General features: G+C 45.9%; 1 protein-coding gene across 4 annotated transcripts; it reads left to right on the forward strand.

Annotated features, from left to right (window-relative positions):
• The first annotated feature begins 239 nt into the window (after nt 1-239).
• Nucleotides 240-18,419, forward strand: ECSIT (ECSIT signaling integrator). 4 transcript variants are annotated; one of them, XM_025457629.3, is made up of 9 exons: nt 240-369; nt 582-721; nt 8,775-8,893; nt 12,093-12,510; nt 12,868-13,091; nt 16,930-16,987; nt 17,104-17,252; nt 17,422-17,527; nt 18,078-18,419. In XM_025457629.3, exons 3-9 carry the CDS (start codon nt 8,798-8,800, stop codon nt 18,326-18,328), a joined length of 1,302 nt encoding a protein of 433 aa, XP_025313414.1. In that variant the 5' UTR covers nt 240-369; nt 582-721; nt 8,775-8,797; the 3' UTR covers nt 18,329-18,419. The 4 variants fall into 4 exon arrangements, with proteins under 4 accessions (XP_025313414.1, XP_025313416.1, XP_025313415.1 ...); XM_025457631.3 differs by having other exon boundaries at nt 286-377; XM_025457630.3 differs by having other exon boundaries at nt 354-480.
• The last annotated feature ends 437 nt before the right edge of the window (nt 18,420-18,856 follow it).

The following is an 18,856-nucleotide window of genomic DNA, read 5'->3' on the forward strand; positions in this document are numbered from 1 at the left end:
AGTTGAACAAATGAAGGAATCTCATCACTTCTACCTTTAATATCTCATTCCCACATTTCAGGTGGGAAAACCGGAGCCTCCAGGTGGATTCACAGGGCCCCCAAGTCCAGCCTCCCAGCGGGAACGGTCCACTCACTCTCCCCACCGCCCAGCTCTCTGGCGGTAATGGGGGTGGGACCTGGCCCGGTATGAGGCGGGACCAAGGTCTTTCTGCTTTCCTATTGGTGCTCCTCCATTTGGGGCGGGATCTCTCTAAACCCGCGTTCTTGATTTGCTGCTCCCTGGTGGCCCGTGACCTGGAAGCAATCTGGGTAAGATGGCGGCGCCCAGAGTTAAGACAGAGCCGGGCCGGAGTCCGCGGCTTGCCGCGTGAGTATGTAGGTCGCGCGTGGGGAAAGTGAGCTCGAGCTGCTGGGTCCAGGGGGTACCGGTTCTGGGCCGGCAGGGCGGGAGAGCGGCCCAGGGCGACGCAGCTGCAGGGTCAGGGCACCATGACCTTTTGAGGTGCGGGGCTGGGACGTGCTGGGAAAGGACGCTTTCAATGTACTCACGTCCCCACATCCCTAATCTCCTATTTGCAGATGAGACAGCTGAGGCCCAGAGAGGTTAAGGTCCTCTCCCGAAGTCACGCCGCTAGTTGGCAGCTAGGCTGGAATTCGAACCCACGTCAGTCCGTTTCTCCTAAGGAACCCAGAATCCTGACAGCCAGCCCAGAGCTGCTGTAAGTACTCCCTGCCATGGGGTTCAGACTTCTAGATCATAGACGTTTTGTAGAAATTTAGCTCTTCTCCCCCCTTCAACTGATACCTGTTAGGCACCTACCATATACCAGGCACTGTCCAGGTGCTGGAAACACAGCAATGAAGAAGACAGTCTCCGATCTCCTGGGGGAGCCAGGCGTTAAAAAAGTCAGGAGTGGAGGGAACAGGTGATTTCAGATGTTAATAATTGCTAGTAATTCATTCATCAGGGCGATAGGGGCTTTAAATTGGGAGTGGAGTTGTGGTCAGGGGAAGCCTCTCCTTTGAATATAGACCTGAGTGACCAGAGACAGGTGTGGACTGATCTGGGGGGAGAAATTTCCAAACAGAGGGAAAAGCAAATGCAAAGGCTCTGAAACTAGAATAAATTTAGCTTGTTTGAGAAACAGTGTAGCTAGAGCTGCCAGTAATGAGTTGAGTTTGGAGAAGGGGCACCTGGGTGGCTCAGTTGGTTAAGTATCTGCCTTCCGCTCAGGTCATGATCCTGAAGACCTGGGCTGGAGCTCCTGATTGGGCTCCCTGCTCCGTTGGGGGTTGGCTTCTCCCTTAGCTCCTCTCCCTGCTCATGTACTCTCTCTCAAATAAATAAATAAAATCTTTAAAAAAAAAAAAGAAGAAGAGTTGAGTTTGGAGACCCTGACTGAGAGGTAGACCCGGACTGAATATTTTAAGTGTAACACTAGCAATTTCTAGTCAGAGAACACTGAATTTAGTTTACATTCTAAAAAGCTCCCTCTGGCCATGGCAGGGAGAATTGACTGGTGGGAAGGCTGGGTAGGTATTAAGGAAAGATCATGGATTGAGGTGGTGGCTTGCAGATGGAGAGAAATGGATGGATTTGAAGTACTCATCAGGACTACTTGGTGAATTGAATGAGGGACATAGTGGACTCAGAAATGACTCCTAGGTCTGTGGCCTGAATGACTAGGAATGGTGGTGTCATTGGGTAGGAGGGGAAGAACAATTTTATTTATTTATTTTTTTTTAATTTTTATTTATTTACGATAGCCACACACACACAGAGAGAGAGAGAGGCAGAGACACAGGCAGAGGGAGAAGCAGGCTCCATGCACCGGGAGCCCGATGTGGGATTCGATCCCGGGTCTCCAGGATCGCGCCCTGGGCCAAAGGCAGGCGCCAAACCACTGCGCCACCCAGGGATCCCGGAAGAACAATTTTAAGCAGAGATATCATTCTGAAGCAAATGAAGTTTGAGATGGCCAGGTAAATGCTAAACTGACTGAGCCACCCAGGTGCCCCTGGAATGCTTTAAAATGCTGATGCCTGGGCCCTACATTTTAGATACTTTGATTTATTATATACAGGGTATATGGCCTGAGCATAGGGATTTTTAAAAGCTCCCTAGATGATTCTAATATGAACAAAGTTTGAGAACCATTAGTGCTGCCTAAAATGATATAGAGAAGAGAGGAACAAATTGAAAGACACCTCAGACAAATCCAGAATGTGGGACTATTTGCAATTTTACTGCTCAAAGTGTGATTCCCAGACCAGCAGCAGCAGCATCATTTGGAAGCCTGTTGGATGTGTAAGGTCTTTAGCTCTACCCCAGACTTGCTGAACCAAAATCTTCATTTTAACAAGATCCTGGGTGATTTATCTGCATGTTCAAATTTGCAGACATTGCAAACTTTTTTTTTTTAAGATTTTATTTATTTATTTATGAGAGACCCAGAGAGAGAGGCAGAGACAGGCAGAGGGAGAAGCAGATGATATGGGACTCAATCCCAGGACCGTGGGATCATGAGCTGAAGGCAGAAGTTCAACTGCTGAGTCACCCAGGTGTCCCAGACATTGCAAACTTTATTTTTTTTTTTAAGATTTATTTATTTATTTATTCATGAGATATATATAGAGAGAAGCAGAGACATAGGCAGAGGGAGAAGCAGGCTCCATGCAGGGAGCCCGATGTGGGACTCGATCCTGGGACTCCAGGATCACGCCCTGGGCCGAAGGCCCGCGCTAAACCACTGAGCCACCCAGGGATCCTCCATTGCAAACTTTAAAGAAGGAAGTGGGTCTTGCTTATTGACTGAGAAAAAGCCTGGATTCTAGGAAAATCTAGAATGCCAAGAAAGTGGGAGGAGGGTCTCACCCATGATGCATGTTTCTGAGAAATTGAGCAAAATGAGGCCTAAGAAATAATCATTGGCTTTGGTAAGTGTAAAACACAAAAGGGAACTTTATAAATGATGTCAGTGAAATGGTTGGGGCAGCAGCCAAGCTTGAGAGGGTGAAGAAGCATAGTTTGTATATGTATATACCTCTTGGGAGAAGCTTTGCTGTGAAAAGTGCAGAGATGTGGAGCAAAACCTGGAGGGAGTCTCTGGGACAAGATGGGAGATGCTAGAGAAAGTTCAAATGGTAATAATAATCCAGACACTTCCCAGCTCATTTTGTGAAGTCAGCATTCCCCGATACCAAATCAGACACTCAAAGAAAACTACACACCATTATCTCTTATGAATATAGATGTAAAACTCCTTAACAAAATAACTAGCAGACCAAGTTTTCGCAACATACAAAAAGGATTATACACCATAACCAAGTGGAATTTGTCCAGAAATTGCAAGATTAGTTTAAAATCTGGAAATCAGTTAATGTAATATGTCATATTAATAGAATAAAAGACAAAAACTACATGATTGTTTCCATAGATGCAACAAAAAGTACTTCACAAAATCTGCTACCCTTTCTGATGAAAACCGTCAACATCTAGGTATAAAAAGGGATTTTTTTTTTTTAAGATTTGTATCTATTTATTCTAGAGAGAGAGAGAGCATGAGAGTGGGTGCAAGCTGGGGAAGGAGCAGAGGGAGAGGGACAAGCAGTCTCCACGCTGAGCACAGAGCCCAATGCAGGACTCAATCCCATGACCCTGAAATCAAGACTTGAGCTGAAATCAAGACTCAGATGCTAGACTGACTGAGCCACTCAGGCACCCCTAGAAGGGAATTTCTTTCACCTTATAAAGGCCATTTATGAAAAACTCACAGCTCACATCATACTTAATGATGAAAGACTGGATACATTTCCCCTAAGATCAAGAATAAGAAAAGGATATTTACTCTTGCCACTTCTTCTTCTTCTTTTTTTTTTTTTTAAGATTTTATTTATTTATTTGAGAGAGAGAGAGAGAACATGAGCAGGGGGTGAGGAGAGGGAGAAGGAGGCTCCCTGCTGACCAGGTAGCCCAACTTGGGGCTCAGTCCCAGGACCCTGAAATCATGACTTGAGCTGAAGGCAGATGTTTAACCAACCGAACCACCAGGAGCCTCTATTCCTGTGACTTCTATTTGACATTGTACTAGAGGTTCCAGCAAGGGCACTGGGGAAAGGAAAACACATCCAGTTTGGAAAGGAAGAGGTAAAACTATATTTGCACGTGATGTGATCTGGTATATAGAAAATCCTAAAGAATGCAGTAAAAAGCTATTAAAACTAATAAGTGAGTTCAACAAAGTTGCAGAATATAAGATCAATATATAAAAATAATTTGTGGGATCCCTGGGTGGCGCAGCGGTTTGGCGCCTGCCTTTGGCCCAGGGCGCGATCCTGGAGACCCGGGATCGAATCCCACATCGGGCTCCCGGTGCATGGAGCCTGCTTCTCCCTCTGCCTGTGTCTCTGCCTCTCTCTCTTTCTCTCTGTGTGACTATCATAAATAAAAAAAAAAAAAAAAAAAAGCCAGACCCTGTATCTAGTATGGAGGGTTTGTTTGTTTAAAATAAATAAATAAATAAAATAAAAATAATTTGTATTCCTATACGCTGACACTGAACAATGCAGAAATGAAATTAAGAAAACAATCCCATTTGTAATAGCTTCATAAAGAACGAGACATGAATAGGGGCTCCTGGCTGGTTCAGTTAGTAGAGCATGCAGTTCTTGATCTCAAGGGTTGTGAGTTCAAGCCCCATGTTGAGTGTAGAGATTACTTAAAAATAAATCTTAAAAAAAAAAGGAAATATAAATAAATTTAACAAAATAAGTAAAAGATTCATATGCTGCAAGCTATAAAATATTCTTAAGAGAAGTTAAAGATGATTTAAATAAATGGAGAGGTGGCCCATGTTCATGGATCAGAAGACTTAATATTATTAAGTCAAGTCTTATATTATTATTATTATTATATTCCTAAACTGACCTATAGACTCAATATAATCCCTATCAGAATCCCTCTGACTTTCTTCAGACATTGACAACTGATTCTAAAACTTATATGCAATAGCAAGGGACCCAGAATAGCCAAAACAATTTTGTAAAAAAAAGAACAGTTTGAAGACTTATAGTTCCTGATTTTAAAACTTAACAAAAAAAAATAAAATAAAAAAAATAAAAAAAAAAAATAAAACTTAACAAAACTAGGGATGCCTGGGTGGCTCAGCGGTTTGGCGCATGCCTTTGGCCCAGGGCATGATCCGGGGTCCCAGGATTGAGTCCCACATCAGGCTCCCTGCATGAAGCCTGCTTCTCCCTCCACCTATGTCTCTGCCTCTCTCTCTCTCTCTGTGTCTCTCATGAATAAATAAATAAAATCTTTTTAAAAAAATAAATAAATAATAAAACTTACAAAACTTATAATAATCAAAATGGTGTGGTGCTGGCATAAGATCCAACATACAGATCAATGGAATTGGGAGCCCAGAATTAAGCCCTTACATTTATGGTCAATTGATTTTCAGCAAGAATGCCAAGACAAAAGAGTACACACTTATGATAAGCACTGAGTAATGTATAGAATTGTTGAATCACTATACTAATAGTTTAGTATTAGTTTCACTAGAAACTAATACAACTGTGTTAACTATACTGAAATTAAAATTTTAAAACTTAATTTTAAAAAAAGAATGCCAAGACAAAAAAAATGGGGGAAAGAACGGTCTCTTAAACTAATAGTACTAGGACAACTGGATATCCACTTGAAATGAGTACCTTTTTCACATCATACATAAAAATTCAAGGTGGATAATAGGACTAAATGTAAGAGCTAAGACTAGTAAACTCTTAGAAGAAAATATCAATAAATCTTTTTTTATTTTTTTAATTTAACTTAATTTTCTAATATTTTTTTAATTTTTATTTATTTATGATAGTCACAGAGAGAGAGAGAGAGAGAGAGAGAGAGAGAGGCAGAGACACAGGCAGAGGGAGAAGCAGGCTCCATGCACCGGGAGCCCGATGTGGAATTCGATCCCGGGTCTCCAGGATCGCGCCCTGGGCCAAAGGCAGGCACCAAACCGCTGCGCCACCCAGGGATCCCCAATAAATCTTTTTAAAAAATTTATATTATTTGAGAGAGAGGGAGAGCATGGGGGGAGGGGCAGAGGGAGAGGGAGGAGGAGTCCCAAGCAGACTCTACACTGAGCATGGAGCTTGATGCAGGGGCTCAGTCTTATGACCCTGAGACCATGACATGAGCCCAAACCAAGAGTCAGACACCTAACCAGCTACATCACCCAGGCACTCGAACATACCAGTTAGTATATGACCCTGGCCTCAGCACTGGTTTTTTAGATACAATATCAAGATCATAGCTATAAAGAAAAACATAAATTGAACATCATCAGAATAAGACTTGTGCTGGAAACAGGAACATCAAGAAAGTGAAAAGAGGACCCAAGGAATGGGAGAAAGTATTTGTAAATCACAAGGGTTAGTATCCAGAATATATAAAGAACTCTTACAACTCAGTGAATAAAAGGTAAGTGGCCCAATTTGTTAAATGGATAGAGGATCTAAACACACATTTTTCCAAAAAAGAAACCCGATGGCCGGGCAGCCCAGGTGGCTCAGCGGTTTAGTGCCGCCTTCAGCCCAGGGCGTGATCCTGGGGACCTGGGATCAAGTCCCATGTCGGGCTTCCAGCATGGAGTCTGCTTCTCCCTCTGCCTGTGTCTCTGCCTCTCTCTCTGTGTCTCTCATGAATAAACAAATAAAAATCTTTTTTAAAAAGTTAGGTTCTGGGGACGCCTGGGTGGCTCAGCGGTTAAAGCATCTGCCTTCAGCCCAGGGCGTGATCCTGGAGACTTGGGATCGAGTCCCACATCGGGCTTCCAGCATGGAGTCTGCTTCTCCCTCTGCCTGTGTCTCTGCCTCTCTATCTGTCTCTTGAATAAATAAATAAAATCTTAAAAAAAAAAAAAAGAAAGAAAGAAAGAAACCCAATGGCCAATAAGGACATGAAAAGATACTTGGCATCAATTTTTAGGGAAGTGCAAATCCAACCTTGAGATATCACTTCACACTCACTAGTGTGTCTAATCAATAAGACAACAGGGGCACCTGGGTGGCTCAGTGGTGATCCTGAGGTCCTGGGATCGAGTCCCGCATCAGGCTTACTGCAGGAAACATGCATCTCCCTCTGCCTATGCCTCTGCATCTCTGTGTGTGTGTGTCTCATGAATAAATAAATAAATAAATAAATTTAAAAAATAAAAAAGACAAAAGAATTGTCAAGGGTATAGAGAAATCGGAACCCTTATGTATTGCTGGGGAGAATATAAAATGGTGTGGCCACTTAGAGAACAGTTTGGCAGGGGCGCATGGCTATGTCGGTTGCTACACTCTTTTTTTTTTTAAGATTTTATGTATTTATTCATGATATAGAGAGAGAGGCAGAGACACAGGCAGAGGGAGAAGCAGGCTCCATGCCGGGAGCCCAACGCAGGACTCCATCCCAGGACTCCAGGATCATGCCCTGGGCCAAAGGCAGGCGCTGAACCACCCAGCCACCCAGCACGCGACTCTTGATCTGGGGTTCATGAGTTCAAGCCCCATGTTGGGTGTAGAGCCTACTTAAAAAAACAGTTCAGCGGTTCCTCAAAATGTTAGACATAGAATTACCATATGTCTCAGCAATTTGACTTCTATGTATATACCTAAGAGGTATGTAAACACCTGTTCACACAGAACTTCCACACAAGTGTTCATAGCAGCATTAGTCATAATAGTCAAAAGGTGGAAACAACCCCAAATGTCCATCAATTGATGAAGGGATAAACAAAACATAGTTATATTTGTATAATGGAATTTTTTGGCAATTAAAATGAACGAAGTCTGATACATGCTACAACATGGATAAACCTGAAACCCCTACTAGACTCCGTTTATATGAACTACCTAAAGTAGGCAAATTATAGAGACGGTAGGTTAGTGGTTGTCTGAGGGAAAATGAAAGGTACTGCTGATGGGTATAGGTTTTCTTTTTTGGGTAACAAGAACGTTCTAAAATCAGATTGCAGTAATAGTTGCATGACTCTTATTCTAAAAAAACATTGAATTGGGGCACCTGTGTGGCTCAGTTGGTTGAGTGTCTGCCTTTAGCTCAGGTCATGATCCCAGAATCCTGGGATCGAGCCCCACATCGGGCTCCCTGCTCAGCAGAGAGCCTCTCCTTCCCTCTGTGCTCTCTCTCACTTCTCTGTCACTATCTCTTTCTCTCAAATAAGTGAACAAAATCTTAAAAAAAGAAAAATTGAATTTTATCCTTGAAAAAGATGAATTACATGATATGTGAATAAAGCTGTTTTTTTGTTTTTTTGTTTTTTTTAAGCGTTTGGGTGGCTCAGTTGGTTAAGCCTGTGACTATTGTTTTGTTTTCTACTGAGGTCAGGATCTCAGAGTCATGAGATCGAGTCCAGAGTCGAGCTCTGCACTGGGCATGGAGCCTGCTTAAGTTTCTCTCCCTTTCCCTCTGCCCCTCCCCCTACTCATGTGCATGCTCTCTCTCTAAATTTAAAATAATTAAATCTTAAAAACACAAAAAAGATCCAGTAGGGAGGGGGACCATGGCAGGGGCAAATTCCTCAAGATACTGGAGTGTTTAGCCCCATAAAGTAGGGATGCTTGATTGTAACAGCGGTTTAAGTCCATCTTGCGGATGAGACCAATGGGGCTGGTGAGTTAGAACATGGTCTCTGCCCATGAGGGGTCTCATTTCTGTTAGCAGGTCGGCTTCCAGGCTGATGCTGTCTTTCCTCTCTTGGCCAGGTGGCTGTCTGACGAGCAGCGGCATGAGCTGGGCCCAAGCCATCCTGCTGGCCCGGGGCCTCTCTTGGGGCTGGGGAGGCATCTGTGGGGCTGCCCTCACTGGAGCCCCCTTCTCTCAGGTAACCACTGGCTGAACAGTTGTCTGGTCCCATCAGCTGGCCTATGTGGTCTGAGGGTCAGATGAACTGCCTTACTCATTTTAAGAAGTGCTGCTGCCCATGTGGGTAAGGGGGTTGAATTTGGAAATGATATAAGCTAAATAGATTCGAGTGGTGACTGTAAGTAACTCCTATATCCATTTGTAAAGATGTGAGCAGAACACTGAATTTCCATCCCTTCCCAGAGTGACCAGATGGCCCAAGCCCATCAACAGGCATAGACAGCAGCAACAGTGAGGGTGGCAGTAATGATAATAATCAGGCATACCTTGCTGTATTGTGCTTCATAGATAATGCGGATTTTTTTGGGTTTTGGGCTTTTACAAATTGAGGGTTTGTGGCAACCCTCCATTGAGGAAGTCTTTTGGGGCCATTTTCTGACATTTGCTCATTTCACATCTCTGTGTCACATTTTGGTAATTCTTGCAGTATTTCAAACCTCCTCATTATTATCATGTGTGTTATGGCGATCTGCAAGCAGCGATTATGACCTGCTGAGAGCTCAGATGCTGGTTAGCATTTTTAGCACTATTTTTTAGTTAAGGTACATACGTTTTTGTAGAGATAATGTTATTGCACACTTTTATAGACTACAGTATAGTGTAAACCTAACTTTTCTGATGCATTGGGAAGCCAAAAAACTCATATGACCCCTTTATTGTGATATTTGCTTTATTGTGGGGGTCTGGAACTGAACCCTCCATATTTCCAAGATGTGCCTGTGCCAGGCCCTGCTCTCTGGTGTTTATTTACATTATCTTGTTTGTGGTTGTGATGTCTCCCTTTCCTGTCTGATTTTTGACCTGTGCATCTACCACCTGTAGAATTAGTTGTGTACAATTTCATTTTAAATGGACACTTTTGGTAGGATACTATCCACACAGGGGTTAGCAAACATTTTCATAAAGAGTCAGATAGTAAATACTTTTGGTTTTACAAGCTACACAGTCTCTGTTAAAACTACTTGACTCTGCCAGTGTAGAGCAAAAACAACCCCAGGGACATAATGAATGTGCCTGGCTGTATTCTAAATACAACTTTATTGGGATCCCTGGGTGGCGCAGCAGTTTGGCGCCTGCCTTTGGCCCAGGGCGCAATCCTGGAGACCCGGGATTGAATCCCACGTCGGGGTCCCGGTGCATGGAGCCTGCTTCTCCCTCTGCCTGTGTCTCTGCTTCTCTCTCTCTCTGTGTGTGTGACTATCATAAATAAATAAAAATTAAAAAAAAAAAAAAACATGAATGCCTTTAAAAAAATAAAAATAAAAAAATAAATACAACTTTATTGACAAAAGCAGGCAGCTGGCCATATTTGCCCCCCCAGCAGCCTCCACTCCCCACCCTGGGGAACAAGGTCTGCTTGACCCAAGGGAAACACCATCATAACAGATGGGGAAACTGAGGCCTGAGCAGTGAAATGAGATGTGGGCGCCACCTAGCAGAGGACAGTCAAGCCAAGATTCCCGCGGACTCCAAAGTCTGCATTTTTTTTTTTTAAGATTTTATTTATTTATTCATGAGAGACACAGAGAGAGAGAGAGTGGCAGAGACACAGGCAGAGGGAAAAGCAGGCTCCATGCAGGGAGCCTGACATGGGACTCGATCCTGGGTCTCCAGGATCACACCCTGGGCTGAACGTGGCGCTAAACCGCTGAGCCACCCGGGCTGCCCTGCATTTTCTTTTTTCTTTTTTTCTCTTCTTTTTTTTTTTTTGCATTTTCTTTTTTAAACTCAGTTATTGAGATATATCTTTTGAATAGATAACCTGGTTAGTTACAGTGGGCAGTTCAAATAATTCTAGGGCTACACCATGACAAGATTCTGTCCCTCTTTTGCTTGGTCACCACTTAACTCCCCTCTCTCAAGGCAAGAGATGTTTATAGGAGCATTTCCTGTAGATGCATTTCCTCCCAGAGATAGTTTACAGGAGCAAAAAAATGTATATACCCACAGTCAACTCTCATTATCCACAGTAGTTAGTTTTATAAAGTGGCCGCATACCCTGAATTAGTGGATACCCAACTACTGCTTCCAGGGAAATAAGGGGTAGGCTCCTGTGAGCCTCTGCTCACATAATCATCAGCCAGTCAATACAAACCTGTGTGTGTGTGTGTGTGGGGGGGTGTATGTTTCTGTTTAAATACATCTTATTTGATATGTATTGTTGATTCATGAACATTGAACTCCCAGCCACCAGCACTATAACTCATGCCTGAATGAAGCTCATCTACCCCGTGTTATTTTCTCTATAAAGAGTAGCAGAGCCTTCTTGCAGGGAAGAACACTAATCAGTCCTTCAGCAGTATGCTTGGGGGCCATTTTAGCGAAATCCACCAACAAAAAGATGTGAAAAACATAGACTAAATAAAATCTCTAAGAGGACACTTGTTGACAGCATGTGAGCCAAAACAAGAAGGCCAAGCGTTGCCTTTTTCGATCTCAGTTAGGAATGAACAGGGCTTGGGCGACTCAAATTGTTCAGTGCCCTGCATGTGTCTTCGAGTGACCAGGAAAGTGTTAAGAGTATTGACTCTTAGATTACAAATCATTTGTTAGCAAGTTGGTAAATTTGCAACTAATGAATCCACAAATAATGAAGACCTATTGTATATATAAGGTGGTGAGGTTTTCTTACACCTCTGGGAACTTATTCTACACATCGTGTCACACGTCGCTTTTTTTTTGTTTGTTTCATGATATACCTTGGACTTGGTACTGGGTCACACACAAGACCCTCCTCAGGGGCTCTCATAGATGCAGGGGCTCCTTGTCCAGGTTCATGGCCATTTGCTGAACCATTTCCTTGCTGATGCACATTGGGACCGTTTCCACTGCTACAGTGGACATACAGAAGTCATTTGGCACAGGTTTGTTTAGACCTGTCAGATTTACAAACCAGACACAGGGTCACTGCCTCAGAGGGTGTGTGTTTGTCCTGGTGATTGTGGCCAAGTGGCCTCCACTTGAAACCAAGTGGTTTCACTGTTGTTTTCTCACACTTTGTAACGGTGACTAATCTTAGGCTTGGAACCACAGTACCACACTTCCCCAGAGGCACTTAGGGATGCCCATTGGCATGTCCTCCAGGAGAGAGCCAGCCTGGGAGTCCTCCCCGGGGCCCTGGGAGGTGCCAGATCCCAGCAGCGATTTTCTGTTCCCAGGCACCTCTCTGGGCCCCACGGGGCCTCCACCGCAGCGCAATCGCCTGTAACTCTGACTCATGGCTGGTCCCTCCCTCGCCTGAGCCCCCGAAGGGACCCCCGAAGGCCCTGGCCCCCCACGAGGAGCTGTTTACACAGGCACTGGGAGGCACGCGGGACAAGGCGAACTTTGTGCGGGCTGTGCAGAACTTTGGGCAGCATAACGTGTACAAGCGGGGCCACGTGGACTTCATCTACCTGGCCCTGCGCAAGATGCGGGAGTACGGCGTCGAGCGAGACCTGGCCGTCTACAACCTGCTGCTTGACGTCTTCCCCAAGGAGGTCTTCCGGCCTCGAAGCATCTTCCAGACCATGTTCATCCACTATCCTCGGCAGCAGGAGTGTGGAATTGCTGTCCTAGAACAAATGGAGAGCCATGGTGAGGCCAGCAGGCTCAGGGGTGGGGAGTGTGTTACTTCCTTCTCCCAGGCCTTGGGCCCCTTCACCACTCCATGGCTTTGACTTGTCTTTTCTCTCTCCATCTGTCTGTTTGGCTGGGCTGACCCTCCTCCCCCTCCCTCATCTCTCCTGTTTCTCATGTCTTTCCTGTCTCCTTCTGACTTTTCCTTTCAATTCTAATTCTGTTCCCCCTTGTCATCCATCCCCTGCCTTCAATTCTTCCTGTCTCTGGTTCTTTCCATCTGGCCCTACTCCCAATTCCTTCTTGGTCCTGGTTCCTCTGCCCCTCTCCATATCCCATGTCTCTGTCTCCTCTTCTCCCTTCTGCCTAATGCAGGTGTGATGCCCAACAAGGAGACCGAGTTTCTACTGCTTCAGATATTTGGACGTAAGAGTTACCCTATGCTCAAGTTCATACGCATGAAGCTCTGGTTCTCCCGCTTCAAGAATATCAACCCTTTCCCTGTGCCCCGGGACCTGCCCCAGGACCCTGTGGACCTGGCCAAGCTGGGCCTGCGGCACATGGAGCCCAACCTCAACGCCACAGTCACCATTTACCAGGTACCCACCCCTGTCCCACACCTGCGGCCACAGCCACACTCCCAGGCTGGGTGGGCTCCCTCACTCACCCTGAGTGATTGTGGTGAAACATGAGCCCTCACCAAAGTCCCCTGGCCCTCACTCCTCACTGCAGCTTCACCTCTGACCTCTGCTCCTACCTTTCTCCCCACAGTCTATATCTGGGCATCTGTCTTCCTTTCTGGTCCTCAAGCCTTCCTTTTTTTTTTTTTTTTTTTTAAGATTTTATTAATTTTTCTTTCTTTGAGGGTGGTTAGGAGAGGGGGAGGGGGAGAACCTTAAGCAGACTCCATGCTGAGCAGGGAACCTGACACGGGGCTTGATCCTACAACCCCAAGATCATGACCTGAGCCAAAATCAAGAGTTGACACTTCGACTGAGCCACCCAGGCATCCTGGTTCTCAAGCATTCTAGCCTTAGTGCTCACGGCTCCCTCTGCCGGGAACATCCCTCCCCAGGACTTCATGTTCTTCCAGTCTCAGCTATGCCATCCCTTCCTCAGGATCCCCTTCCTGACCACCCTGGCTGGGGCACTGGGTGCCTGGCTTGGTTGCTCATTCTCCATGACTCAGTTTCCCCTGTGTCTCCCAAGGCTCAGCACAGGGTCTGGCACAAAGCTGAGCTCAGCAGCTGTTTGTTGAATGACTAAATGAAATAGTCCACATACACATACACACACCCAGTGTCCTAGGGGCCCCACTCATACCAGACCACATGGAGGATCCTGTGGTCCTGGAGGCTGACACTAGATAACAGACAGTTTCTCTCAGAGCTTCTGGTTCAGAGATGGAGCACTGAGGGCTGTGGGAGCCCAGAAGAGACAGAAGGAAGGGGTTCCTGGAGGAGGTGAGGGCGAGCTGCACTTGGGCGGGACAAGAGAGGCAAGGAGAGCATTCTGGAATGGGGAGGAACGGGGAGCAGCATGGGCTTGGGTTCAGAGGACAGCTGGGGGATGCAAAAAGGGCTTCCTCTAGCCAGTGCTGGGGGTCGGGGTGGGGGAAAAGGGGCATGGAGCCACCAGGCTAAAGAGTGTGGTTTGAAACTGTTGGTGGGGAGGGAACCACCGGGAAGTTTTAAGAAGAGGAAGGACTGGGTGGGAGCCATGTTTCTGGAAGGAGTTTGGGTTTTGGAAGCACCTTCTGGTGGTCACATGGATGGTATTTGATGGGGGGCAGGGGTAGGGGTGGGCAGAGGACCTGAGGGATTAGGACAGTGGGTAATGTGATGTCCAGGAGAGAAAGGACAGAGGGACAGAGACTTGGCCTGGAGCATAATGCAGAGGAAAGGTAGTCTTTAACTCATTTTTTCATTTTGAAAAGTAAAGCATTAGAAACCAAACTGTACTCAAGAACACACAATGAAGACTCCTCTCGTAGTCTGGCCCCTCAGTCCCCAGGCTCCTTCCCCAGACATGACCAGGTCTATGTCTCCTTCCAAAGAGATCCTATGCATTTGCAAATAGTTATATTCTTTGTATGTATTCTTATCTCCCCTAATTATGAAAAGTACATACAGAAAGATTGGAAACATGGTAAAATGATCACCAGCACCACCTAGATTTAGAATGGGAACAATCCAAGACCCCATCAAGAGGGCATTGTCTATGAAGATTATTACACCTCAGTCAAATTGGTTAAAAAAAAAAAAAAGGTGAAAAGTTGAAGTTCATTCAGTGGTACATTAAGCTTCTTCAGTGTGAAGGGAGGGGAAATAAATGTGTACCTGTTTGCCTATTTTCAGAAAAATAAATAATGCAAAGATAAATCTGAAGTGGATAGAAACAATTATCTCTGGGCTCGTGGAGGAGATAGGTAGAACAGGAGTGGAAGAGAGACATCTATTTAATATGGATTGACTTTTAAACTATGAAAATGTTTTAGTGTATTTTTTTAAATCAAAATGGGGAGGGAATTCCACCAAAATTGAAACAGACAAAAACAAATAGAAAACTTCTTCCAAGTCTGTTGTCCAACTGCCCATCCTTAGTAGCTTCTGTTCTAAGAACAAACATATGTATAGAGAAATCCTAAGCTTAATCTCATAGCGTTACGGTTAGCAGTAATATCAAAACTATTTCTGTAGTTTGATGGATAAGTAAGTGCATTACTGTTGATAGGAACCAAGATTTCTAGTGTGAGAAAAAGAGAGATAAAAATATACAAAGAAATGTTAAAGAAGAAAAAAAGAGAACTCCATAGTGTGAAATTATTTTTCACAGTGTGAAATTTATTTATTTATTTATTTATTTATTTATTTATTTATTTATTTATTTATTTTTTCATGGTGTGAAATTTAAAATGAAAAAATCAGTATTGGGGCACCTGAGTAGTTCAGTCGGTTAAGTGTCTGACTCTTGATTTCAGCTCAGGTTATGATCTCAGGGTTCTGAGATCAAACTCCATGTCAGGCTCTGAGCTGGGTATGTGAAGCCTGTTTAAAATTCTCTCTCTCCCTCACCCCTCTCACTCCCCCACCCCGCCCTGCACATGCTCTCTTTCTTCCTAAGAAAAAGAAAAAAAAAAAAAGTATAGGTGCCTGAGTAGCTCAGTTGGTTAAGCGTCCAACTCTTGAACTCAGCTCAGGTCTTCACCTCAGGGTTGTGAGTTCAAGCCCCGTGTTTGGCTCCACAGTGGGTGTGGAGCCTACTTTAAAAAAAAAAATCGGGGGCAGCCCGGGTGGCTCAGTGGTTTAGCGCCGCCTTCAGCCCAGGGTGTGTGATCCTGGAGGCCCAGGATCGAGTTCCAGTCGGGCTCCCTGCATGGAGCCTGCTTCTGTCTCTGCCTCTCTCTCTGTCTCTCTCTCTCTCTCTCATGAATAAATAAATAAATTTTTAAAAAATCAGTATAATTATATTACTCAGTAAAAAGGCCCAGGAGCAAAACATACTTTTTCCTTCTCTAAGAAACTGATACTTTATTTATTTATTTATTAAGATTTAAATTTATTTATTCATGAGAGACACAGAGAGAGAGAGAGAGAGGCAGAGACACAGGCGGAGGGAGAAGCAGGCTCCATGCAGGTTGCCCAATGTGGGACTCATCCCAGGACTCCAGGATCACGCCCTGAGCCAAAGATAGGCGCTGAACCGCTGAGCCACCCAGGCATCCCAAAACTGATACTTTAAAAATGTTTCTCTAGTAGCACAGATGTACACATATTCTCCACCTTGCCTTTTGCTGTTTTCCCTTAAGAGTATGACTGGGAGCCCGTTCTATGACTATACCCATTGACTCACCTCAGTTTTTTTTAACTTGGTGGATGATCGTTGTCTACTCTCAGACATTTCAATTAAAGAATATATGCATTTTTAAAATTAAATTTCATTTGGTTTGGTTTTTGAATCACGGCAGTATATAAACTCAGAAAGATATAAAAAAGATTTTCTTTCCTCCCTGTTTTCTACAGAGGCAAAAACTGAGTTGCTCCTGTGTCTCCTTCTTGGAGTATACTGTACATGTGAAATTATTCTTTTTAAAACTTCACAGTAAGCATGGAGCATTTACTATGTGCCAGGCACTGTTCTCAGCATTTTAGAACCATCTAAATTAAGTGCTGTTATCCTCATTTTGCATCTGGAAAAACAGGCACACAGGTACACTGACTTGACCTCAGTCACAATGGCAGTGGCAGATCCCGGATTTTAGCACAGGTAGGCAGACTCCAGGGTTCCCTCTGTGTGCACATCTGAAATGTCCGCAGCTAATGCCAAATTGGATCAAAGTAAGGAAGGGATGGGCTTGAGGGATGGGTAGGAGTCCCAAAGGAGCCCTGAATTCACGAGCTGGGAGTCACAAGCTTCCACCCCTACTCCTCCTTGCAGATGCCTTCTTCCAAAGACTCCACAGGTGCAGCAGATCCCACCGAGCCCCACATTGTAGGTAAGGCTCTGGCATGAGGTGGCTGGATTCTCACCAGGCCTGCTGGGTGGGCTCCCTAGGCCTTTGGGCAGAGCCCATCAGCCAGGGCCCCCTGGCCATATGTGTCTCCACACCAGGAATCCAGACTCCTGATCAGCAGGCTGCCCTGGCCCACCACAACCCAGCCCGGCCTATCTTCGTCGAGGGCCCCTTTTCCCTTTGGCTCCGAGACAAATGTGTCTATTATCACATCCTCAGAGCTGACTTGCTGCCTCCTGAGGAGAGGGTAAGGGCCCAAAGCATGCATAGGGGGCATCACCCCAAGGGCTCCTCTGAGGAGGGCTCCTTGAGGTCTCAGAGGTGCAGGTGAAAGGGGTAGGGATAGCTCCTGGTTTGGGGAGGTAGGCTGCAAATCCTGAGCCTCTGACCCTGCTGTACCTGCCTCCCTGGGGTAGGAAGTGGAGGAAATTCCGGAGGAATGGAATCTCTACTACCCAATGCAGCTAGACCTGGACTACGGAAGGAGTGGCTGGGATGACTACGAGTTTGACATCCATGAAGGTAAAACTGGGATGGGCAGTGTTCCAAACATTGGACAGGATGAGGCCTCTGGGGTGGAAGGGTGGCACCCAGGCTGATACCCAGAGCAGTTGCCACATGCAGACCCAGTAGATGTCCAAGTACACACACACACACACACACACACACACACACACCACTCCCCAGGGGCTCCAGGCCTGTCAGCCCTTGGTCATAGAACATCTCTGTGCTGGCTACTGAGTATGACCAGGACAGGCCAAGTCCATGCCCTTGAGCAGCTCTGGGCCATAGGGAAACAGGCAAGTTAAGTTATATTCTTGGGGCCTCAGGGGAGGAGCACACCACCCAGCATCGGGTGGGATGCAGGGAGGACTTCTTGGTGGAAGGCTGAAGAACCAGGAGGCATCACTCAGGTGAAGCATGGGATTGGCAGTCTAGGCAGAGGGGATATCTTGTGCAAAAGCTTTGACGCACAAGAAACATCCCACCTGTGGCCTAGAAGGGGTGCAGGCATGGGGATGCTCCTCCAATCCACACTGAACAAACTCTGAGCACCTGTTTCTTCCAACAGTGGAGGAAGGCCCTGTCTTCGCCATATGCATGGCGGGTGCCCACGACCAAGCCACGCTGGCCAAGTGGATCCAGGGCTTACAGGAGACCAACCCAGCCCTGGCCCAGATCCCTGTGGTCTTCCGCCTGGCAGGGTCCACCGGGGAGCTCCTGGGGTCATCCTCGGGGCTGGAGGATCCGCCCCCGCCCCCACCAGAGGGCCAGGAAGAAGAGGAAGACAATCAGCAGCGGCAGCAGCAGGGCCAAAGCTGAGCTTGGGCTGTCACCAGCACAAGCTGTGGACTGGTGTGATAGCATGAGATGCCTTTTGAGTGTACAGCAAATAAAAGTTTTCCGTCTTGGGGCTGCCCTCTCTCTTCTCTAGCAGCGTGGCGTCTCTGTCCCTTTAATGCCTGGTGGCCTGGCTTTTCAAGGGATCTGCGGCATCCTGGACGGACAGATCGGACCCAGGCTTTCCCTCTGCCTTCACCTGACAGCGCCTACCCTTCCCGTCATCCCCAGGATGCATTCAGGATGAGGCGTGGCGAGGGGAGCCCCTACGTCCCAGGGTCTACACGTCCATCTATGTCTTTCTTCCCGAGGCAGGCCTCAAACCTCAGCCCCTCTCTCGGTCTCAGCAAAGTCAAAAAGTTTAACCGAGAAAAAGAGTAGAAGAATGGGTTGGTGCGAGCGCTTGCGCGCATGCGCAGTTTCTGCTCTCGGTCTCCTCTTGGCGCCGTGGGGCAGTGAAAGTCCGTGAGAAATTTCCCGTCGGCGCGGAAGATGCGCGCCACTTCCGGC

Source organism: Canis lupus, chromosome 20 (assembly GCF_003254725.2).
Source record: "Canis lupus dingo isolate Sandy chromosome 20, ASM325472v2, whole genome shotgun sequence".
NCBI lineage: Eukaryota > Metazoa > Chordata > Mammalia > Carnivora > Canidae > Canis > Canis lupus.